At 44.6% G+C, this 23,782-nt stretch overlaps 9 protein-coding genes across 9 annotated transcripts; 6 read left to right on the top strand and 3 right to left on the bottom strand.

Annotated features, from left to right (window-relative positions):
* Nucleotides 1–505: 505 nt before the first annotated feature.
* Nucleotides 506–1,330, top strand: L199_004165 (uncharacterized protein; the record flags this gene model as incomplete). Its single annotated transcript, XM_064889893.1, has 1 exon — nt 506–1,330. The coding sequence occupies one exon, from the start codon at nt 506–508 to the stop codon at nt 1,328–1,330; it is 825 nt and encodes a 274-aa protein (XP_064745965.1).
* Nucleotides 1,331–1,561: 231 nt separating this feature from the next.
* On the bottom strand, nt 1,562–8,228 carry L199_004164 (uncharacterized protein; the record flags this gene model as incomplete). The annotated part of the gene is made up of 15 exons (XM_064889892.1): nt 1,562–1,632; nt 1,720–2,256; nt 2,350–2,432; nt 2,508–3,727; nt 3,785–3,993; nt 4,055–4,223; nt 4,304–4,558; nt 4,636–4,817; nt 4,896–5,027; nt 5,110–5,416; nt 5,501–5,665; nt 5,813–7,002; nt 7,072–7,207; nt 7,330–8,016; nt 8,115–8,228. 15 exons carry the CDS (start codon nt 8,226–8,228, stop codon nt 1,562–1,564), a joined length of 5,457 nt encoding a protein of 1,818 aa, XP_064745964.1.
* Nucleotides 8,229–9,371: 1,143 nt separating this feature from the next.
* Nucleotides 9,372–10,821, bottom strand: L199_004163 (uncharacterized protein; the record flags this gene model as incomplete). The annotated part of the gene is made up of 6 exons (XM_064889891.1): nt 9,372–9,546; nt 9,613–9,759; nt 9,856–10,052; nt 10,121–10,238; nt 10,294–10,460; nt 10,579–10,821. The coding sequence occupies 6 exons, from the start codon at nt 10,819–10,821 to the stop codon at nt 9,372–9,374; spliced, it is 1,047 nt and encodes a 348-aa protein (XP_064745963.1).
* Nucleotides 10,822–11,422: 601 nt separating this feature from the next.
* On the top strand, nt 11,423–14,408 carry L199_004162 (uncharacterized protein; the record flags this gene model as incomplete). Its single annotated transcript, XM_064889890.1, has 8 exons — nt 11,423–11,569; nt 11,664–11,957; nt 12,031–12,705; nt 12,787–13,216; nt 13,333–13,804; nt 13,898–14,078; nt 14,156–14,230; nt 14,304–14,408. The coding sequence occupies 8 exons, from the start codon at nt 11,423–11,425 to the stop codon at nt 14,406–14,408; spliced, it is 2,379 nt and encodes a 792-aa protein (XP_064745962.1).
* A 928-nt stretch (nt 14,409–15,336) lies between these two features.
* Nucleotides 15,337–15,825, top strand: L199_004161 (uncharacterized protein; the record flags this gene model as incomplete). The annotated part of the gene is made up of 1 exon (XM_064889889.1): nt 15,337–15,825. One exon carries the CDS (start codon nt 15,337–15,339, stop codon nt 15,823–15,825), a length of 489 nt encoding a protein of 162 aa, XP_064745961.1.
* Nucleotides 15,826–16,389: 564 nt separating this feature from the next.
* On the top strand, nt 16,390–16,887 carry L199_004160 (uncharacterized protein; the record flags this gene model as incomplete). The annotated part of the gene is made up of 1 exon (XM_064889888.1): nt 16,390–16,887. One exon carries the CDS (start codon nt 16,390–16,392, stop codon nt 16,885–16,887), a length of 498 nt encoding a protein of 165 aa, XP_064745960.1.
* A 669-nt stretch (nt 16,888–17,556) lies between these two features.
* On the top strand, nt 17,557–17,838 carry L199_004159 (uncharacterized protein; the record flags this gene model as incomplete). The annotated part of the gene is made up of 1 exon (XM_064889887.1): nt 17,557–17,838. One exon carries the CDS (start codon nt 17,557–17,559, stop codon nt 17,836–17,838), a length of 282 nt encoding a protein of 93 aa, XP_064745959.1.
* A 121-nt stretch (nt 17,839–17,959) lies between these two features.
* Nucleotides 17,960–20,732, bottom strand: L199_004158 (histidinol dehydrogenase; the record flags this gene model as incomplete). The annotated part of the gene is made up of 3 exons (XM_064889886.1): nt 17,960–18,188; nt 18,310–18,665; nt 18,738–20,732. 3 exons carry the CDS (start codon nt 20,730–20,732, stop codon nt 17,960–17,962), a joined length of 2,580 nt encoding a protein of 859 aa, XP_064745958.1.
* Nucleotides 20,733–21,061: 329 nt separating this feature from the next.
* L199_004157 (uncharacterized protein) lies at nt 21,062–23,126 on the top strand (the record flags this gene model as incomplete). The annotated part of the gene is made up of 5 exons (XM_064889885.1): nt 21,062–21,120; nt 21,172–21,260; nt 21,318–21,424; nt 21,479–22,598; nt 22,654–23,126. The coding sequence occupies 5 exons, from the start codon at nt 21,062–21,064 to the stop codon at nt 23,124–23,126; spliced, it is 1,848 nt and encodes a 615-aa protein (XP_064745957.1).
* Nucleotides 23,127–23,782: the final 656 nt, after the last annotated feature.

Raw genomic sequence — 23,782 nt, 5'->3', positions numbered from 1 at the left:
GGAGAGGGAGAGTGGTGCGGTCGTAATCTGATAAGGCAAAGGGACTGGACCAGGACTAGCTAGGTACAAGCACAGTGACTGAGTAAGATACTACTACGACGAAAACGTGATGTGTGGGTTGTATGGTGAGATGTTATGAGAAGGAGAGAAAGTTTCGGCCGGTTATCAGATAACTAACTACATCATACAGAGGCAACAGTGCATTGAGTGAAAATTCAGGGTAAACAAGTTTGAGCAAACAAATCGGATTCTCATTTCCTCTGCTTAAGCGCCAGGAGCGTGAACTCGCAACTCTCATCTTTCGGCATCATGCTGAGCTTGCAGCGGCGAGTGATACGGGTTATCTGATATCTAGCAATAAAGGTCATAGCTACGACGAATTTTCGACCGACAAACCGTAAAAAGAAGAAGGGGAAGAAGAGAATAGATCGGCTGTATGCGGTGAATTTTCCATTGGATCCCACTCTGTTGAAATACCAGATTAAAAACCCATCTCTACTCGATCATGCCTGTCTCGTCAGACTTCTCATCACCTGTCTATTGGTCCAACCGATTCGAATCTGAGTCCTCGTTCGAATGGTTGATATCGGATGAAGACTTACTTCCATTCTTAGAGGGAAATCTACCTCAACCGTTTTCAGATCAAGATGACGAATTGGTTTCGATTCCGACAGTCAATAACGATGATCAGCAACGGTCGACCAATGCGAGTCCAACTCTGAATATTCTACATTTCGGATCAGGTACTTCCTCCTTAGGTTCATCACTACAACGATATTTCGATTCAGCCAAATCTACGTCCAAGACAAAGGCAAAAGGAAAATCCAGAGACAAAGTTCAAGTGTACGACTCAGATTATGTACCAACTCCTCAATCATCCCACCCTTCGGACGTCAATGTACCATTCATATTATTAGATGTATTATCACTACAATCCCTGAAATCGAATACACCAGAGGGTAAATGGGATCTGATAATTGATAAATCAACTTGCGATGCTATATCATGTGGTGGTCCATTACCCCGTTCGACAGTCGACCAAGGGGAGGAAGAGGAAAACGGATCTCTATCAAATCGCATAGAAAGATTATTATACAATTTATCCAAAGTGACTAAAGTCGGTGGGAGGTGGATATCTACATCTTACTCTTCTAATAGATTCGACGATGAGATATATACAAAATACGGTTGGAAGTTGATCAAAAAACAAATGATATCTACTACTTATATACCTGGTGGGAGGATCGTCAAGGATCCGAGGAGTGGTGAGGAGAGGGTGGTACATGAGCCTGAAACGGGGGTGTGGATTTATGTTCTAGAGAAAGTATAGCCAGAGTAATCAACTCAGACATCCCAGAATTTTACCGTACTCTTACTGTGCGATTGATAACATGTTTGTCACTACAATCGTGCAATTACCAGTAGACATGCTCAATCTGTCGCTATGCATATAATACAATAAAATATGGATCGGGTCAGTCATAAAACGTATCATAAAGACAAGAAGGAGAACACGAAATATGAATGATTGAACAGAGAACGAAACATGATTGAGGTTTTGTTATATAGGTAATCCATCAGGTCCAAGGGCGATTTTCACTTTCTTTTTCTGTGGTTTCTTAGCGCTTGAACCTATTTCATCAGAACCGCATACATCAGTTATCTTTCTCTCCCTGACGTAAACATAAACAACAATCGAGATCGAATGACTTAGCTCACCTTCAGGTATACTCTTCCTTTTTGAATTACTCTTCTTCTTCCCACCATCATTCTTGGGTGTATTGGTACCCGTCCCAGTCCCACCATTGGAACTCGGTTCATCACCAAAATCTTCATCTTCATTATTCCCTGTTCCCTTGTTAGGATTCTTAAAGAACCCATCATCGTCATCGTCATCATCGAGACCACCAAGGGAATCCCCGAATCCAAATCCATTCCTTCCATTCCTAGTTGTAGTAAGTGTAGGGGCGATATAACCATGAGCCTCAGCTTGTTTCCTCTTTGCTACACTTTCAGCCAACTCCTCATCATCCATGAACAGACTGGCTATCTCGGATGGTTTAGCAACGTCGGAGATGGATTTCGTACCGACTACTATATCCTGTACGTCCTTTTTCGCTCGGGCCATTTTGAGGATTCGCTCTTCGATTGTTCCCCGCGAGATCAGTCGGTAGACTGTGACTTGCTTGGTTTGTCCTACTCTGTGCGCTCGGTCCATTGCTTGAGCGTCGGATGAAGGGTTCCAATCGTGATCGTCTAGCATTATACCATCAGCATCTGGTTTCCCAGTTCATCTTCAAAAAGGCTTCGAGATATCAAACAAAGTGAAGGATGGACTTGGATGCTTACAGAAGATGACAGTATCCGCAGCAGTCAAATTGATACCCAAACCACCCGCTCTTGTACTCAAACAGAACACGAAGATATCGGGGCTAACATAAGTCATACAAGGTCAGAATAAGTGTTCTACCACATAAAAAATAGTCAATCGTTCGATGTGGACTCACTTAGTCTGCCATGAAGTGACCATATCCCTCCTCTCTCCAATCGGTGAACTCCCATCCAACCTCAAATACTTGTACTGTCTAAAGATCAGATACTCCTCAATCAGATCCATCATCTTGGTCATCTGGAAATAAAGTAAAACCCTATGTCCACCATCTTTCAGTTCTCTCAACAAGTCATCCAACCGAGCTAATTTCGCAGAATCAACTACTAGTCGTTTGGTAGGTGGGATCCTAAGTGTCGATATAGGTAATTGATCGTTGGGCGTCGTATCTACCAATCCCTTAGGTGAAAGAACACCGTCAGATTGAGATAGGTGAGAAAGACGTCTGACTGCGAGCGGATCATCAATTTCAGAAGGTGATAAACCATATAATACGGCTCTAGTCAAGGGATCATCTAGAAGTTTATGATCTTGATAATTTAGATAAGATCGATTGAAGATCACAGGTTTGATCAGAGGAGCGATGACATGATCAGAAGCGAACCTCGCGTCAGGTCGCGAAAGGAACGATTGATTCCATACTTGAGTGGTAATTTCCCTTAGGGGTATACCATCAGCAGAAGCCGCATGAGGTACTTTCACCGGTACGTTGAATTTCTTTCTACTTGATGGAGCTGAGAAATCATTTTCATCGATATAGGGACTATCCACCACTTTCTTTTTCTTGGTGGTCGATTCGTTGAGAAGGGAAATTAGAGGATGGGATTTGGCAGATTTGGATATTTCCGAAGGTGATTTATCGAGTATTTTCATGAATCCATATTCATTATTGTTGATATGCGATTGTTGGTTGATCCAATCTTCATTCCATATATTCATCAAATTCCTCATCACGTACGTATCGCTTCCTGCTAAGCTTTCTTCACTTGGTAAATCCACTTTTCCTCCGTCAGTCCAGATGATTTTAGGTAGATTCACTTCGATCGGATTCCTAGCTGAATCAGGTAGGTATAGTTGATCTCCCTCTCGAGCGAGATTACCAGATTGAGAGAAACTTCCGAACATGTATGGCGATACTACGTCGGCTCGTTCGAATAGATCGGGATGATTACACACTTTTCGGAATTGCATGACCAAGTTCATCAAGTTCTTCGCGCCTGACGTGTCGGTCGCATTGTTGGCTTGGGCGATAAGGTCGGATATGGAGACTCGTTGTCGAAGGGCTTTGTAGATGTTTCGCTGACGTTGAGATAGATCCACGAGAAGATCGATCTCAATCTATAACGTAATCACGTCAGAAATGGAAGTATGCGCAGTGCAAAGTGTGAGACTCACCTTGTCACCCAATTCCTTCTGCACATGCTTTTTGACACGCCTCAACATGAAAGGTTTCAAGATCATATGTAACCTTTTCAGCTGCTCAGGTTTGAGTGAACCGCCAGAACCCCCAGCGGCATTTTCGATGTCTTTGGAGAACCACTCGGAGAACTCCTCGTGGGAATCGAACAAGGAAGGCATGATAAAATGCAGTAAGGCCCAGAGTTCTTGACGGATGCATATCACGTCAGCTGTTGTATGGGGATTTACGACAAGAGAATAGCTCACCGTGCATGGAGTTTTGGATTGGTGTACCAGTCAAGAGCAATCTATTTCGACAATGTAGAGAAAGAAGAGATTTCCATCTCGCACTTGAGGAAGATTTGATCGCTTGAGCCTCATCTAAGATCATATATTGCCATTTCATTCCTTGAAGGTATTTTTCATCTTGAACGGCCTGTCATGCGAGATTCAGAGGGCATTCATCAGCTTCCACATTCTCTGCTTCGATCAGCTGACGGTTGTAGACCGACTCACCAACTGATAACTTGTCACTAAGATATGGAAGGGTGAACTCTCGCTAAATGTCTGATTCTTCCTTGACCAGATCCTTCGAAGGGTCTCTCGGTCTTTCGGACTACCCCAATAAGGTAAAGCTTTAAGACGAGGTACGAATCTTGCTAATTCCTGCTGCCAATTATGCAATGTCGATGAAGGTGCAATGACTAAGAAAGGTCCCCAAAGGTTGTGCACTTCCGCCAAGTATGCGAGAAGCGATATGGATTGGATGGTCTACATATCACCGGCATTCCATTTGGTCAATCGTACTATATACAAAGGCGTCACGGTTGAGAAGCAGTTTTACTCACCTTACCCAGACCCATCTCATCTGCCAAAATACCATTGATACCTTGTTCGTACAGATTACCCAACCACGTCAAACCCTTCAATTGATACTCTTTCAGCTGAGCCATCAACATCTTGGGTTGAGTGATTGTAACGGAATTTTCACCCAATGAGGGATTCTGGAAGTTGAGCTCATCACCGTCCACTAAAAATACAGAATCAAAATCAGCTACAGATTCCACATGTGGACACTGATATATGTAAGCTGAGTATGATGACTCACTCGTATCGTCCTCTTGGGCAGTACCAGTCCGCTGAGCATTAGCTTGATCGAATGCAGCAGCTTTATCTTTGGCAGCTTGTACAGCTGCATGTGCTCCTCGTGCAGCATGACGTCGTAGGTTCTCTTCGTCGTCTATACATTTGTCATATATCAGTACTATTCTTTCAGTTGGGATTCGCTCATACCTGCATTTGGAATATCCAAATTAACTCACCATCATCATAATCTATATCTGGTAATGCCTCTCCACCATCACCCAGCCCCAATTCCTCATCTTGATGTTTACCTTCCTCAAGAGGTTTCTCCATACCCTCAGCCTGTTCAGCCTCATGGGTTTTGATCTTCTTCCCAATGAAATGACTATAGAGTTCTGTCTGAGTTAACAAGAAATTCAATTTCCTAGCTTGTCTCTTGGATTCTCGAGCTTCTTCCTCCTGTTTGGCTTTTTCCAATGCCTCTTTTTCGGCTTTCTTACGAGCTATTAATTCTTCTTTCTCGTTCTTCTTCCAGTATACCAGCATCTACGAGGATCAAGCATCAGTTGATCAGCAAAACTCTTCGATTGATGGACCAACAGACTGAAGAGAGGAGATCAAACTACTTACCTCTTTGACGACCCTCTTTGCCTTTGATATGGAATCTCTGATATTCTTATTCCGCTGAGTAAGTTTGAGATTCCTTTGACCATGTCCGTTTCTCACGGCAGCTTGGATACGCCTAGAAGCGGATTGCTTGACGGCGGTATCGTACCCTTGATAGACTCTGTAGATCTGCGAGAGGTCATAAAGGGAATTAGTATAAGATTTTCGGTTTTCAACAGCTATTCAGCAACTACGCAGACAACCCCATTGGTTCGACCTCCGTAGCAGACGCCAAGGGGAGATACCATAAATGTAATTTGCAGGAAGACCATTTACCTTCGGTACATCCCTTACCACATTACTCCACACCATCTTCTGCAAATCTTCAACCAGACCCAATCTCACTCTCGCCTCAGCCTCGGATACACCTCGAGGGTCATAAGAGTTAGGTGCAGGACCAGGGGGTTTCTCAGGTACAGCTTCATTAACGATTTCCGATCCGGCAAAGGGAAGATCCAACATCGCATTAACATCATCAAGTTGTTCGGGAAGTTGAGGTTTGGGTTGAGGTGCGATGGCAATAGGTTTCTTCCCTTTTTGTCCTCCAGAAGGCGTATTTGCGCCTGTAGCGGGTGCGGTTCCCACAGTAGTAGATGGTATTTCCTCTTTTTCAGATTTCGAAGGTCTCGTCCACCTCCCTTTACCTACACCAGGTTCTTTCGCCTTGCTCTTCTTCTTGCTTCCAGTATGTGTGACAGAACCCTCATTCATGACACTTGAACCTCCTACTGATCCAGCTCTCATCGATCGATCTTCCTCCATCCATTCTTCGCCTATCAGACCATCAGAATGTCTATGTCCATGAGTATGGTCATCCTCCGATTCAACAAAATTGATCTCTTCATTATCATTGTCCAATTTCCTTTTCTTCGCTTTGGCCTTGGATGACTTCTTACTACTACCACCAGGAGCTGGTAGTTCATCCCCTAGGAGAGCAGCGATATCCGCATCTGCCTCACCATTGACCGTAGACGCATCTCCGATTTCTGACATGTCATCCATGACGGAAGACTTCTTTCCTTTATCTTTTCTAGCTTCAATCCCTCTAATCCTCTTCCATCCCTTTGCTGGACCAGGTTTCTTACGAACCGTACCATCTTTATTGACCGGCGCACCGCCTTCCTTCTCTTTCATCCTCAACCACATTTCATCCTGGACGGCTTTGACATCGTCCTCTGTCAGACCGGATATATCGTTGGATTCAATCTTACTTATCACCTCTGCTCTTGTCAATCCACATGGTTTAACAATAGACATGGGATCTTTCGATTCTTCATCTTCCTCTTCATCTTCATCATCATGGCTTTCGTCATCGCCAAAGTCGGGAACGGGCGCGTCGGACGGAGGGAAAGCGGGAGAAGAAGCTGCTTCATCGCCTGCCAGACCTAGTAGTTCATCGTCAAGATTTACTCCTGGTGGTTTACCACTGCCGCCCTTGGACTTTCGATTATATTTACGTTTGCCTTCTAAAGTGTAAAAAAGAAAAATGGTCAGCGTTGTGCAAGATGTGAATCATATAATATGATGGAACGCACCTTTTGGTTTGCCTTTACTCGATGAAGCTTCGTCCATGACTTGACCAGGCATCTGAGGTAGATTCAAAGGTTCTTCAGAAGTCAAGGTGGATTTTCGAGGCTGTTTCTTGGTACTGCTAGTACCATTTACCGGTGGCTGTGAACGTGAAAAAACATGTCAGAATATTCTCGGCATAATGATAAGAAGGATATCTCATGATAGTGTAAAAGATTGGGGAGTTTGTACCAGGGTACCATGAAAATGCGGAGAGGACATACCTTATAGGCCAAGACAAACTTGTTAACCTCCTCAACCTGATCTTCCCTAAGATGTTGATATTTCTTCAGATTCACTTCCCATATATCCTCATTTCCCAAAAGTTTATCATCCGGTCGAATCGCCCTCGAGCTTGTAGGTATGACAGGGGGAGGTTGTGAAGTAAGTTTGATAGGTGATAGCGAGATGGATGATCTAGGTCTGGGTAATTCCCCATTTCCATTAAGGTAGGGGGTAGGAGAGATGTATCTTGATTTTGTAGGTGAAGGTGAATTGTATTCTGGATATCTCCTACTACTACCACCGCCACCACCACTTCCTGCGATGTCTCGTTCTCGATCTCGAGTTGTGAACGATGATGAGGTAGGATTAGGTGGTAAACCCTCATGAGCCCTTATACCCCTTTCTCTACTATCTGTGTAACTTGATGGTCGACCAAATCCACTTTCATATTCGTCATACACTTTGTCGTAATATGCTGCTGTTGATGTACTTGCTGGAATAGAAGGTGGATCGTAGATTGATGGTCTACCATATCTACTACTCGATGATGAGCCTACATCAGAGGGATAGGCGGGTGAATCGTATATCGCTGATTGGGTGACTCTTGGTGGTGAGGGTGGGTTGGAAGGGTTCACCAAGGCGGATAAGGACATTCGACCGGAGGGTGTAGGGCGAGGAGGAGATGCCTGTTAGAGAAGGAAGATAATGCTGTTAGTCGAAGGGTATTAAGCGAATAGATGGCATACAGATGAAAGAAGAATACTGAGAGTATCGGTGTACTCACCTCCAATATTCTCCTGTCACCACCATTCATAACCATTCTGCTAGTGGGCGATGTGATTGATCCGGATCCGGAAGATGGTCTTCGCGTATAATGTGAATGATGAGGTTCTGACATCGTGTCGAAGATGATACACTCCTTGGTTATATGCTGATGTGATAGTTGTCGAAGAGGAAAAGCGAGAGTGGAATGGATGTGATGATTAGGTGACGTGTACGTTGTTCCTACAGGTGCAAGTGAATAGGGTTGAGTTGGGTCGGGGTCAGTCAACCATTCAACTGGTAGGTACATGCATCGGCTTGCACCAGCGGTTTGAGCAACTTACTATACGATGCTTATGTCGTTTATATATGATACACTACACGCTCATCTATCTCTTCATTAACTGGATCTATGCTGCACATCAATTCGCAGTGATGTTGGAACTATCTATGATTCACTCGGCGAGTGAACGATGCATCGTTATAGTGACAGCTGGACTGTATGGTGGGTCAGTATGATGTATGACGGATAGCGAGCAAGCGATCTATGGTGGCGAGGTGGGATGTTTTGGGAAGGGGGGGAAGTATGGAATGAATGTATGGAAAGTATGAATGCATTCTGTCTTTGACTCTTTCTCTTTCTTTGGGTTGGAGTCGGAGTGGGGGGGTTGGGACCGTTTCTCCCTTTCTTTTCCGAGTTGCCTGCCATGGTTATGCTTTTTCATTTTCATCATTTTGTGGGTTTTTTATTATGGTAGGTGATTACTTCCATCCAATCGATATCCTATCTCACTCCGTCCCTGAAATCGACATCTATACCAGTAACAAACACGTAAAACACATACACAAGACACTTTTGATACCGGATTCCCCACGTGGTGCATACATACCTATTCTAATCACACGTCATGCTCGTCAATCCACATAGGAGAAACCTATAGGACCGTGTCACACTTGTGCAACAATCTCCCTCTATGCTGTTCTCATCTTAGCATCACGCCTGGCTCACCATCCCTCATTCTCTATCTGAGAACAGCATAGGAAATATAGTACGCACTAGAATAATTCAGATCTACGAGGTTCCCATCTTGAAATCCCCACCCATAAATTGAGCTTCCACTCTCTTGTCACACCGATTAAACATACTTTACAAACAATCATCTTTCTCGGCATACGCCAGTCCAAGGATTATCGTGAAAGACATGCATAAAAACATATATATCATATTCCCCGCTTCCATTCCCAATTTCCCATTTCCAATCCCCATTTTCCTTGCATCCTACACCTTGGCCTCGGCCCCACTCTTCGTCGTGGTAGCTTGAATCGCAGGAGGGACATTAGCTGACGGTACAGTAGAGCTCGATGTTGCATTTGGTGAAGTAGCAGAGCCTGAACCTCCTGGAGCAGGTGACGAGGAAGCTAATCTTGCATCTAAAGCTTTCAATGCGAGGGCTCTGGATTCAAACGTTGATCAGGCCATCATTCTCTACTCAAGTAGCATGATATGCAACTATACTCACCTCCTTCGTTCTGCTTCTGCTCTGGCACCTCCTGGACCAGGTAACAATGTATAAGCACCGGCGTTTATGGGTTCATCCCATGCTTGAACTAGTTTAAGCTTAACGGCGAGTTTGAATACTGTGTTACCCAAGATAGCTACATATGGTCTACAGATATATATTGTATGATCAGCTTAGCAAGTCCTCTTCAGTTTGAACCGGTTTGTACGATGCAATTTCAAGCACTGGACGTCATACACTCACCGAATGATAGGTGGGAACCAATATTGGAAAGCGAAAGTTTCACTCCTATCACCCCTGAATTCACCATTCTCCGATAATTTGAAGAATCTCAGATAGACCCATGCGACTATGAAACCGAATTGGATGAGGATGGCTGGTGATGGACCAAATACTACTACCGCTACGTTGGAGATGAGAAGATGGATACCTGGGAGTGTCTGATATAGGTGTTATACAGTTAGTAACCATTTTCCCACACCACGAAAAACTAAAATGGCCGACATACCTTCACTCTGACTTTGAATTTACCCAATAATTGAACTTGATGTTCTGGTATCAATTGGGTGAAAGCTACGAGGAAACCGACTTGTAATCCTGATAAACCATGGTATGGTAAACCGTATCTGCAGCAGATGTAAGTCGATTGCTTTTCCTTTAGAAAAACCTTCAGCAACTTACAAAGCATCCTGTTGACCCAGTACGAACCACATCAACCAGCTGAATCCAAATGCAATGACATTGGACCCGACAATGGTGATGATACTGAACTTGATCAGTTCACGTATTCCCCAAACCCTCTCTAGGTAACGACATGCTAATGGTATCGAGATTACTGATATTATGAGCTATATGGGCAAAGTGAATCAGTGTTTGTGACTAGCTGGATCGAGATTTAGTGCAGCTCGGAAGATGGTATAATGCAATAGTGATGGTTTTCAGGGCGTGGATGGGATATGCACTCACTCCAAACAAACCCAGTTCTACCAATCCCGCCGTCAAGAACGTCCAGGGGTACCAGATACTTTTCCCAGGGACCAATACCAACCATGGTAATTGACTTCCCCAAGCTCCTGGCTCAGGTGAATTGTCCAAAGCGAGGTATGACAATCCTTGACCTATCACCGAAAGTAGGATGATGGTCAATGTGATGAGTCGTGTACCGAGGGGTATGGACGATAGGAATGGGAGGAATGATATGGCTGGCATGATGGGTGGATGTGCTTGATACTCTGACCACAGCCTTGATGATGGTGATGTATATGGTCGACTGTGGATGTTGAATGTACTGTACCTGTTATTTTGATGATTCGTCAGGTACCGAATGCCATGTAGGTGAGAGTCTGCGAACAGATGGAATGGGATGCATCATGATGATCAACCTTCACCTTTGGCTTTCTACGCGTCCGTGCACAAACACACCCACAGAGAGGAATATTTTGTGGCGCCACTTTACTGTATTTTATCCCAACTGTTGTTATAACCGTATACACACGCACACATACCTCGGAAACCCCACCTTGGTACTCAAAGCTCGAGTAAAGTCATTATCGAATGTTTATCCTATTTTCGAACAACGATAGCTTACATCCCTCATCTACTGCAATACATATCATACAGCACCTCACCTAGTATAGCAGCAACCTACCGCTCTCCAGTACTGCAAATCACATAGATTTCCTTTGCAGCGAATACATACCGCCACCGTAAAAAACAATACTTCATCCTGCCAGCTATCTCGTCAGCTCCAACCCAATTCTTCGAAGTATCCTAATCTCATGTCAATATAACACAGAACAAGACCAACAATATGCTACCTTCAGACCCGCCAAAACCTTCCAGTCGGGATTTCGATCCTTCAACGATGACTGTAGATGACGATGTAGAGATGAGAAGTGAGGATGAATCGCCAGGTATAGAATTATCAAGTGTGGAGATAAACATATTGATATATCTGGTATGTTCAGCTCAATTGTTCCTATGATATCAACCCGACCTTAAAACCTCGCTTGTGAAATAACTGAGCTCACTCGAATTGCAATTATAATTAGTATCTTCTCGAATCGAATTTTACCCACACAGCATTTACCCTCCTATCCGAAAGCAATCTTCCCTCGACATCCTTATTCCAGCATTTCAACCCATCTTATCCTACACCCTCAAACCTGAATAATGGGAAATCCAGTAGACCCAACGGAGCGACACCCATGCAGGGTACTTCCAAGTCACCTGTGCAGCCGAACTTTGGTAGGTCGGAGGGGAGAATAGAAAGAGGAGAATTGATAAGGAAGTTGTGGAAAGCTGTAAGATGGGAAGAAGTCGAGAGGCACGTCGCGTCGAATGGGGTAAGTAGATTCAGCTCACCCACTGATTTGACTGGATAGAACGAGAGCTGATGCACAAAGTTGGTCTGGGTAGGAACCATACAAACCATCTTGTCCTAACCCTTTCCATCTACTTATACCTCATGTCTGCCCACCTTCTTTCCCATCGTCCGAATCAAATCCACCTCTTCCCCTACCAGAAGCCCTACGTTCGTCCACTCCTCCTCCCAAACGTCCCGAAGCGTTTCCTCCTCCATCGATAGCATCCAACGAAGCTGGACCATCCAAGACGATCACTGCTAGTGGGGAAATAAGGAATAAACGTAAAGCCAGACAACCTTCCTCCGAAGCTACCTCACGTCAACCTTCACCCGAAAGATCTAATTCGCCTGCAAGGTTCAAATCGTCAGAGAAAGATATTCAGGTACAGAAAAAGGACAAAGAGAAGAAGAAGAAAGCTAGACTAAGTGAGGGAACTGAAAATAACGATAACAACATGGACATCGATCAGGAAGAAGACAGTACCCCTATAGATAAGAAGGAAAAGGAAAAAGAAAAAGAGGTTAAAATCAAATCGCCGAAGAAGAAAGATACGTTAAGCCTGAAAGTACCCAACTCGACGGCAGGGTCAAGAGCGCAAACTCCAGAATCTCGGAAACCTTCTCCATCGATTAAGTCCAAAGATTTGCCAAAAGATTCGCAGAAGAATGGCGATAAGGAGATTAGTGGTGATGGGAGAGTGGGCAACTGGGTAGAGCATCGAGATGCAGTGAGTACAATCGTAATTCCACAGAATCAGGCAAAATTGTACCCTTTTGGTAATGCATGCTGATCTACTTGACTCGTTTAGGTCTCCTGCGTAGCTTGGAACCCCAAAAATCGCGATGTCCTCGCCACAGGATCAGGAGATGGTACAGCCCGATTATGGGAATTCACCTCATCCTCTACCTCTCCAACAAGTCATCTGACAACACTGAAGAAACCAGCAGTGATATATCACAAATCTATCGAATCGTCCAAGAAGAACGTCACTGCCGTATGTTGGCATCCTGATGGTACGATGTTAGCTACTGGATCATACGATGGTGTGGGAAGACTGTTTACCCCTAGTGGGAATATGCACGGTATCATGACGTATGGAAGAGGTGCTATCAACGCGTTAAAGTGGAACCCTTCAGGATCAGCTATCATTATGGCGAAGGACGATTTCACGGTGACGAAATGGGGATATGGGTTTGATGGTAAGATGGATTTGAAAAATAGCTTTGATGCTCATACTAGTGAGTGGATTGTTCAAATTTGACTGTCTTACTCGTACATATAATGCAGCTGGAATTCTCGCCCTGGACCTAAGAAAGTGGCAGATGATCTGATCGAATGATTCATCATCTCGCAGAGGAAGTAAACGACGTCGACTGGCTAGATGACGACGTATTTGCATCGGCGGGTAACGATCATACCATCTTTGTTCATCGATCCAACGATAAACGACCGAGGTTCACGTTCAAGGGACATTCAGATGATGTAACCAAAATAAAATGGTCACCACCCACGTCTTCTGGTAGTACTAGTGGTACGACGAGATTATTAGCATCAGTATCGGATGATGGAAATTGCATGATATGGAAATTACCTTCGTACCCTGAACCATCAAGTCGTACGGGTGGATCAAGATCATTGAGTCCAACAAAGGGTAAAGAAGGATCTGCGGACAAGGATAATGATGATTATTTCAATGGTGGGACACCTGTACCTGGAGCAGATCATTGTCTACATCGATTGACGGTTGTTGGTGGAAGTGAAAATAAGAGGATGAATACGCTGGAATGGAGTCCTTCGTGCGAGAATGGCAGGATGTTACTAGCTGCGTAAGTTGATATCAAATTCTTCATGCGAATCACGATGATGATGATGTCTGTGACGTGAGTGGAGCTGATACCTGAATTTGCACAACCTTGTAGCGGTGGTCAGGACTCCACAGTCAAAGTATTCGATGCCCTTTCAGGAGAATGTTTACATACCCTAGCGGGACTTGAGACCGGTACTGGTTCTTTGGCATTCTCACCAGCTTCCTTTGGTGGAAGATTGGGTGCGTTGGCTGCTGGTGGATGGGATGGCCATCTCATAGTATGGGATATCGAGGTAAGTATCAGCTGCGACACAAGTCTCCCTATCTCTCCCTACCATGTGGGGTAACGTAAGCTGATTTGGATGAATAGTCTGGTAAAATCATGTTGCAGCATGACATCGAAGAGGATGCCAAGAAACAGAGTGTGAGAGAACAACCTATGATGGTGAGTCCGCTCTGTTCAAGCCCACGCTCAACCCTTGTCAGGGAAGCTGATCTTGTTGATTCATGTGATCTAGCTCGCAATTGCGTGGAGAGAAGATGGAAAACATTTGGCTTGTGGATTACATAATAAGAGTGTGATGGTGGTCAATGTGGATGGGTTGACGGTGGATGATAAATAGTGTCACGTCATGTGATAGAAGTGTAGATGAGAGGGAACAAGAGGATGATCTACAAATAATTTCAGGTTACTTATCAAATTTCATTGGTTCAATTGTTTCATTTGGGTTACATGGGGAATAGAAGACATGGAATGAAATGATATTCGTCAAAGTATAGTTTAGGATTTATATATTATCTAAATATCAGTGATGTAGATTGACTATCTACTCAATTGTCCGTTCACTGCCGACTCATATCTCATCGTACTACCCCGTGAATGATCTCAGACATTCTTTAAACGATCCACAGAGACTCCCACTACCTTGATCAATTGGTGAAACAAGTTCTATCAAAAGATTACTACTCTGTCCACCTAAATGCATCCTCTCGCCTTTCCATGGAAATGGAAGGAGACATTTGCAGGGATCAAGTACATACACGATCCCCTCTGAGCTTTCGCTTTCCGATGACCTCTTGGCAGCGACATCTGAGAATTACTGGGTACCGCAACTCCCTTAAGCTGGTGAGACCGACAAATGGCCGAGTCCAGGCCCAAAGGTCAAAGGATAGGATGCTGAACAAAGTTCAAGGGTGATTCGCTATGAGACTGAGCCGATTGCAAATCCTGTAGGATAGTATTTAGTCAAGCAGTATCGGTGTCTCATACTGTAATGGCGATTCCGTATAAAGGATCTGCGAATGTCCGTTTTGGTCCTTCTAATGAAGATTTCGAGGAACGCTCACGTCTACATGATTTTTACGGGAATATCAGGCAGAGAGACACGGCGGCAGCGAATAAAGAGGTGGGTCAGCTCTTGGATTTAAATATAAAGATCTTGAGATTAGAAATAGATCCTCTTCGTGTTTGGAAGCTTCACTCAATTGCCCACCTCGTTTCGTTTCTTCTTTTTCTTTGACAGACCCATTGACTCGGATTTACCGACTAACATGTCTGATACTACTTCAAGTATTGGCTCCACTAAGGATGGAATCACCGTCACTTCCAGAGGGTTGGAACGTCGAGGATCATCTACAATAAAAAGCTCTCGTAAGAGCTCACAGGAAAAACATGAACAGCCGATGAAGGAGCAGAAAGAAAGGCTTTTCGGAGGCAATGAGAAGGAAGAACAAAATGTTCGTAGGGGATTGACCGCATCTCAATGGAGTGGTGTATCCAATTTCGGAGGTAAGAATATCAAGACCACCACTCCCGTAGGATCACATACCAAGTCAAAGTCTAAGTCATCCTCCACTGATGATACAGAGCAAGGAGCACAAGAAACAGTGGAAGCTGTTGAATCAGCTGGATCTGGAAGTAGTAATCTAGATGGCACCGATAGACATCCCAGTACAACCAGAAGAAGAAGTTCAGTGACTTCCGCCACAAAGCCTGGTCCGAGAATGACTGCAATGCTCAACTACATAACCAAGACCTGATCACGACTTTGAGTTTTCTTAACGTCGTCTACATAGTGTCTGAGTTGATGACGATGATCAATTGCTAGGCCAGGTGAATCTTGCTTCTGTGATGTACCATACATATTTAGTTCATTTCGTACAAATGATCCTTGACGTTATTACTAGAATGATATTGGAAGGGCCGTTCTCTACTAGAAAGACTGCCTCATCATTTAGATGCAAAAATTTCCTGATTCCCGGATGCTCATCATTCACTTGCAGTATGCAAATACGTTACGGTCCCCAAAATGATCGCGGTTTTTCATTATACGTCATCCGCGGCAATGCATTGAAGGATATGTCTAGCTTCTTTGAAGAAAGGAGGAAGCAGTGAGAGCATGGGAATCTCTGTGATATGGATTCTCCATCCTGGTTATTTCCCCATCATGGTCACCTTGTGCCGTACGTATGCAGTATGTTCGTATATCTTAATCGCTATCCGCTACAACCATCATAAGCCTTAGTTGATTGTTGGGTCTTTGCTCGCCCGGATTTGTTCGCCGCGTCCAAGCCCCATCGTATAGCTTAACACGAGTCGACACCATGGCGGAAAGAAGTACCCGACCTTCCAATATCTTCCCAACAACCAAGCGAAGTTCCAAGCCTAGTATATGGGAAGATGACCCCTATAAGAGGCGAGCCAAGGACCTCGCCAAGAAAGAAAGTATATTTCATGGTGACCAGCACCTAGAGAGCAGGACGAGAGAGATGTTGAATAAGAGTAAATGGGGCAGTAAATCGAGTTATTCAGATCGAATTAAATACACCTCAGGCTCGGGTCTATCAGGGGGAAATCGTACCACTTCAACCTCATCTTCGAAAAAGAGTCATAAGAGTACGGGCAATGCTCGTGATACGACGTCATATGGATTGGGACCAGATGAAGAACCTAGATTCCCCGTGCCTAGAAGAATAGGAACGCTCTCTGATCTTATGACACCTAGACATCTGGAGAGGAGGAGATTCTCGGATGGCCAGATTGGAGTTATGAGCTGGATAGCTTCGAGTGGCCATAAACCGAGTCGTACAAGGCGTTACTGATTGTCGTTTGCGCATGTGTAACAGGCACTTCGTCTGACATGAGCTATCTTGGAGAGATGATTCCCGTGTATTTATACGTAGTACAGCATGATGATTTTGTACTGTGTTTGAGATGAAAGCGTGTCTTGATTCATCGTCACTGAATATGCTTCATTCCAATGAAAAGTTTCATAACTTACAGTAATTGTTGATGCTCTGCCGTCCCAAAAAGATCCTTAACTCAAGTGATACATACCTTTTGGAATCGTCTCCTTCTCCTTTTTCCGCTATTGATAAGTATCTACGAATAATCTGAAGACCTCCAGATCCTTTGAATCCTCCACATCCTTTGAGTAGGACCATCAGAGAAAAGGACATTAGAAGAATCCTCTTGATTACTGAATACCAAGTAATAACGGACCATGGAATAGTTGAGGATTTCTTTCGTTGACCTTGCCTCATTCTGAGATATCTCAATCGTTGATCCCTGAACATAAGTCAGAACTGGCTTCAACTGATAAGTCCAACCATCAGCCAGTTGGGTTTGCTAGATCTCATGGTAGCCATAAGACGGGGTATACCGCAATTGTCAGGAATAAAGATGGGAGTATAAGAGGACTGAGACGCAGTAGGAATGGAAACTGTGTTATGATAGGGTTGAGGCCACCTGCAAAGAGCTCAAGCCTAAATATGAGTTCAGGCCATCCAGGAAAGGAGGAAGAACGGGTGGATGTAGAAGAAGTGGGTTCTGAGAATTCATCAGAAGGCCATGAAGGTGAAGGTGGAAGCCAGACTGAAGAAGGTCAAGAAAACACCGGTCAATCGGTTCGATTTACTGAAGATACGGATTTTACCACTAAAAGTACATATACACGTAACAAGAAGGGAAGAAGTAGGAGAGGAGGCTCGTCGGAAGCTTACCAAGGGTCTATCAAGACTTTGAATTTCCTCAGTGGGTATTCACGTAGATAAAAAGGATGAGTTTTGAAAATTGCGAAAACATGATTGATCACAAAATAAAGTGAGGGGGATTAGTATAACCATGTCAATGCATACTGTCTACTGGATCGTACTTGCATTATTCTATTTCTATTTACTTGTTCAACTCTGCCAACCTTACTCTCACGGCATTCGCATGAGCTTCCAATCCCTCTCTCTCAGCCAACCTCACAACGCTCGGACCTAATACTTTCAAACCATCGCCCGAGACGAGCTGAGAGGTGATGTGTTTCTGGAAAGAGAGGGTGTTGACACCTGAGAATTGACGGGCGAATCCGTTTGTAGGAAGGGTATGGTTAGTTCCTGAGGCGTAGTCACCGCACCTAAGTGAATGGAGTGTGATTAGCATGTCTTCTACGCTTATTTTCAAAAAAAAAGTAAAAGATGTGTGATGTGCCATTCCGTCATAATCGTTTGTAGTATTATTATTGAAGCATAACTTACGATTCAGGAGAGAAAGCTCCCACAAAGACACTTCCGGCATTATCGACTTTCTCTACGGCTTTCACTGAATCTTCCAGGTGCAAGATCAAATGTTCCGGAGCATATTCGTTGGAGAAGTCCAAAGCTTGCTGTTCGTTATCCACCAAGACGATCACACTCTTCTTGATCGCTTCTCGGGCAATGGCGACTCGTGGTAAAGCTTTCGCTTGGATGTCAATTTGATTTTCGATTTCTTCGAGGTGTTTATCAGTAAGGTTGATTCCTACTAACACCACTTGAGAGTCGGTTCCGTGCTCGGCTTGGGAAAGAAGGTCGGATGCAACGAATATTGGGTTGGCAGTGTGGTCGGCAATTACCTAGAAAATTGCCAGAGAAAGATTATTAGCCTCTTGTTCGTATTGTCATATGAACTGATGATGATAACTCACCAATACCTCTGATGGTCCTGCTGGCATATCTATAGCGACCAATGCATCCGTATCATTCTGCACTAACATCTTGGCAGCAGTTACCCATTGATTACCCGGGCCGAAGATCTTGTCCACCTTGGGTACTTCGTCCGTACCGTATGCCATAGCCCCAACAGCTTGCGCACCACCAGCTTTGAGTATACACGTCACGCCTGTCAATTTAGCCACGTAGAGCACTTCAGGGGAGATCGACCCGTCCGGTCTTGGTGGAGTGGCAAGTACGATCGTCTTGCATCCTGCCACTTGAGCTGGTACACCTAACATTATCGCAGTGGATGGTAAGATCGCTGTTCCTCCAGGAACATACACACCAACTCTCGAAATTGGTCTAACGAATCGAGAGCATTTCACTCCTGGCATCGTCTCTACTTCCAATGGTTTCTTCTCCGATTGAGCCTCGTGGAACTTCTTGACATTCTCATAAGCTACATCAATAGCTTTCTTCACATCTAATGGTAACTGATCTTCAGTAGGAGTCTGGAATGGTGGTAAGAGCACGTTTGAGATGAGATCGGCTTTGTCAAATTGTTTGGTCATAGCTTTTAATCCTGCATCACCTTCCTTTCTGACCCTTTCTACTATAGGTTTAACCTTATCTATCATTGCTAAAGAGTTTAATACTGGTCGTAACAACAGGTCCTTTCGCTGTTCCTTGTTCAAAGTTGACAACTTGACATTTCTCATCTTGATCTTCGATTCGTCTACTTCAGGGAATGACTGAGGTATAGGTTCAGTAGGTTTCGATCCTTCTTTAGCTCCTGCTGGAAGTTCCGCTTTGGCAGTACCTGCACCGTTGAGCTTTTCTTCCCATTTAGGTTTAGCATCGCCTTTCCTTCTAGTCACCTTGAGTGATTTCTTATCTAAAGCTCCTTCAACATCTTTCAAATTGACGCCTTGGGAGATACACTTAGCCAAAGCGAAGTAAAACAAATCGGCAGCTTCAAATGCAATTTCATCTTTTGTCTTTGCGTCGCATAATTCTTCAGCCTCTTCCATAATCTTACTCCTAAGTAATTTCTCGTCGGTAAATATCCTCTTGGTATAACTTCCTTCGGGAGCATTGGATAATCTAGATTTGAGGGTGTTTTCAAGTTTGGCCAATCCGGTGAAATTTCCGAAACATGTTGATTGAGTTGGAACGTGACAGAACCCTGTACCGTGTTGGACGACCTCGAAGATCAACGCATCACTATCGCAATCTGTCTTGACGGAGAGTAATTCCTGTACTGCACCGGAAGTTTCTCCTTTCCTCCATAATCCGTGTCTACGAGATTGATAGACACCTTTTTGGGTCACTATCGCCTCAGTCACTGATTCCTTCGATGAGTATACTAGACCTAATGGCTGACTGGAATAATCTGAAGAAGAGACGATAGTGGGGAATAAGCCGTCAGGTCGATCAGAAATGATAGGTGCAAGGAAAGCTTCGGCGATTGATAAGTGGGAAGAAGTGGTTTTGGGGGATGTAGATAGGTATTCGGTTGGAATGACGTATGAAGATGGTCGAGATGACTTGATAGATTCGAGAAGTTCTGTAGGGTTAGGTGAAGGGTTTTGAATGTAGATGTCAATATTGGATAGACCGAGAGATTTGGCAGTGTGGGCGCTAGATGAGATCAGGTAGATACCGCTAATTTGTGAGAATAACTGTTGGTAGTTTGTTATTTCACTTTCATCGATTTTGAGTATCAACCTCTCCTTAGGTACCTGGCCAGCGAGTTCTTCCACCTGTGGTGGAGTGACAACGATCTTCTGAGCACCGTTATCCAGGAATGAGATTAGGTCATCGGATGACTCGGCAGCTTGGACGTAGTAGCTCGCTTGGGGTGGTAAGGTTGGAAGTACGGCTTGTACGAGGGTAGCTGGAATGAGGACTGGGCCGAGTAAGGCGAGAGAGGGGAGGAGGGTAGACCCCGATGGATCTATGAGAGGGAGGAAGGGGGGTGTTGACATTCTGTCTGTTTGTCTGTGTTGTTGAATTGCAGAGACGGTATAGAGATGGATGAAATCGGATTTTGATTGTTCTGAAAAAGTCGAAAAGTCGGGATGACCATCATCATAGTGTAGTGATCGAGTCAAGGTATCAACCACGTGTCAGGAGCCACACGTGGATTTATTTGGTTCCTTATCAGTCCCAAGTACTGTATGAGTGTAAGCTTAGACGCGTTTAGAGCTTGATCGTAATGTTCATTTTGGACAGTGTTGTCTGCAATCACTCTTGGAACAGATTTACTTGTAACTTATAGCGAGACCACAAAGCCCACAGGGCTCAAGATACCACCATGTCATCCTACGAGACAGTCACGACAGGTCGGTCGAAGCGAAGCACTGCGGGAAACCGGTAGGTCATCAACCTATACCGTATTGTCATCGGCTAACGATGCTGAGATAGTATGCGAGAGCTTCTCGAAAAGGCTCATCAGGAAGACGAAGACGAGCTATTCAAAGAAGTTGAGGATGATGAGGAATTTGCTGCTCCTGGTGAGCTTGCTCGATAGGCCTTATGTATCGTGAAGCTGACCTTCTGATGTATCATAGTGGAGGTAAAGGATGTATACCTCGAAGAATTCGCTGATACGGATGAAGAAGTTGAGGAGGACGAGGATGCTGAAGAGAGAGCCATACGGCGAGAAGAGAGGCAGAGGGTGGGTCATTCACAAATTCATGAGACAATACCGTACTGATCAATATACTCATAGGCAAAAGGCAAAGGACGAGCGATTTACGATCCACTCTCATCACTCAACAAAAATCGACTGAAACCTTCCAAACCCGATCCTACTGCCAAACTACTATCAGATCCTACGATATCCCTCCTTGATCCATCCCTCGACCCATCTTCCATGGCCCCTTCTACACTGGTTCTGGCAATTCGAAAACAGCGTAGAGAAGCCAAGCGAGAACAGCGTTCGGAAGCTCGACGAAGTAATCTCAGAGCGTCGACTCTAAAGACTGAAAAGGAGATATTGGAAAAGGAGAATCAACAGAAGATCAATCGTGATAAGTACCCTTCGAGGGGTAAGAGGAAAGCAGTGGATGATGGACCGAAAACTCAGGATGAGCTCATTGCAGCTGCTCTAGAAGAAGAGGAGAGAAATAAAGAAGCGTTAAGGGATTGGCTGAAAAAGGAAGATGAGAAGAGAGAATTGAGAAAGATCGGTAGAAAGAGAGTGAAAGGACCGAGGTTGACTTGGGTCAGTAGGACTGTGGGTAAATTGGTGGAGATCATTGGAGAGGAGAGTGTGGTGAAGGAGGTGGATAGGGGGAAAAAGAAGGATGAAGGGGGAGAGAAAGAGGTATCAACAAAGGAAGTTATAGTAGATGGATCTCCTGCTCAAACCCAGACGATACCATCAACGAGTGAACCTCCAGAGACTGCCAAAGAGGATTTACCCGGAATATCTATTTCGGAAGACGCAGATGAACCACCTACCGATCAGCCCGGAACGACTGAGAGTATCCAACCACAGAAAGAGACTACCCTCGATATGCCTGCTCAGCAAGATACGATTGAGTCGACCAAGTCATCGGAACAAATAGAGAAGCCACCGAGTGATTCCTTGCAGCAGACTGCTACAAGCAACGATACCTCAAAACCGGCAACTCATGATCCCAAGAAAGCTATCATACCCATCACTAGCGTCTCACAACCTACTAGTAAAGTACCAATCCCTGAACCAGACGAATCCAAATACACTCGAAACTACCTGATCCTCTCGCAGATACCTGGCGGTCTAACCGAAGAGATCAAGTTGATCTTGGGTGATCATGTGGAGTGGGATGAAGTGCTTTACATACCATCACGTAATAGACCTATCAGTATGTCACCGTTTTCTCTTTTGTGCGGACTTGAAGCTGACGATTATGAGGGCAGATCGTAAACCGCCTATATGCCCATTTACCGGTCTGCCAGCGAGATATCGACATCCGTCCACTTCAATACCATACGCTACAAAAGAGGGGTATCATCAGATTGAAGCGCTCTTGGTTGAAAGGTACAAATATGATGTGGGAGGCTGGTGGGTAGGAGGGGAGGAGGATGTATGTGCGGATGGGATGGAGGGGGTGGAAGGTTGGTGGGAAGCTGTCAATGGGGGGTGGTTGGGAGGGAAGGGGATCCCCGAGGAGGAGGTACAGGATCAGCCAGAAGAGGTGGATACACCGATGGACATTGACCTTGAAGATGTCAAAGGGAAGCGGAAGAGGGGGAAGGATAGTCAGTCAGCGACTCCCGTCCCTGCCACCAAGAGAGCTAAGGGGAAGGGTAGAGTGAGTGTGGTAGAAGAGACACCCATGATCTTGGTAGATGATATGAAGAAGTCAAATAGAAAAGGAAAGAAGAAGTGACCCTCTCTTGTTGTATGCATTACCCCATTGTAAAGTAGTAGACAGTAGTTCATCTTGACATATGCATATACATGTCTATCACCCTATGCGGTAGCTATGAATCACTCTTCGATGTACTACTGTACCCAGCATGCATCGATGACCGAGGTTGGGGCTGCCACACTGGCTCGGCATTTCGGGGTAAACCGTCCTGACTATTTTTTTTTTCTGATTCCCTTTTTCGTATTTTGGCCAGAATAGATAGAGAGACCACCGCACCGTACACCACTACCACCATTCACCACCACAGTGCCGATACTCCACTCACTCTCCCTTTCATCAAATCTTCATTCATCCATTACTCTCTTATCTCTCCAACCCAAAAATACTCTTTCAGCGAGAGAGTTATTAATCCTTCTCCCTACCTAACTTATTCCTCCTTACCTACCCAAACGAAAAAAAGTTAGACAAAATGGTGAGTTACTGCTTTCTTCGCCGCTGCCCCTTCACATGTTGATCATGACTAATCGCCGCTTTTCCACTTGATATAGGTTAAGTAAGTCCCTTCCCCTTCTCAACATCACCTCTACCACCTCGACTAGACCAGAGAGAAACGATAAGATCCCTGCTTGAAGCCACCGTGGAAGGATGAAAGTGGCGGAAGGGAAATCATCGTT

Source organism: Kwoniella botswanensis, chromosome 1, assembly GCF_036426115.1.
Source record: "Kwoniella botswanensis chromosome 1, complete sequence".
NCBI classification, from domain to species: Eukaryota; Fungi; Basidiomycota; class Tremellomycetes; order Tremellales; family Cryptococcaceae; genus Kwoniella; species Kwoniella botswanensis.
This window is presented reverse-complemented; position numbering and strand designations above follow the sequence as displayed.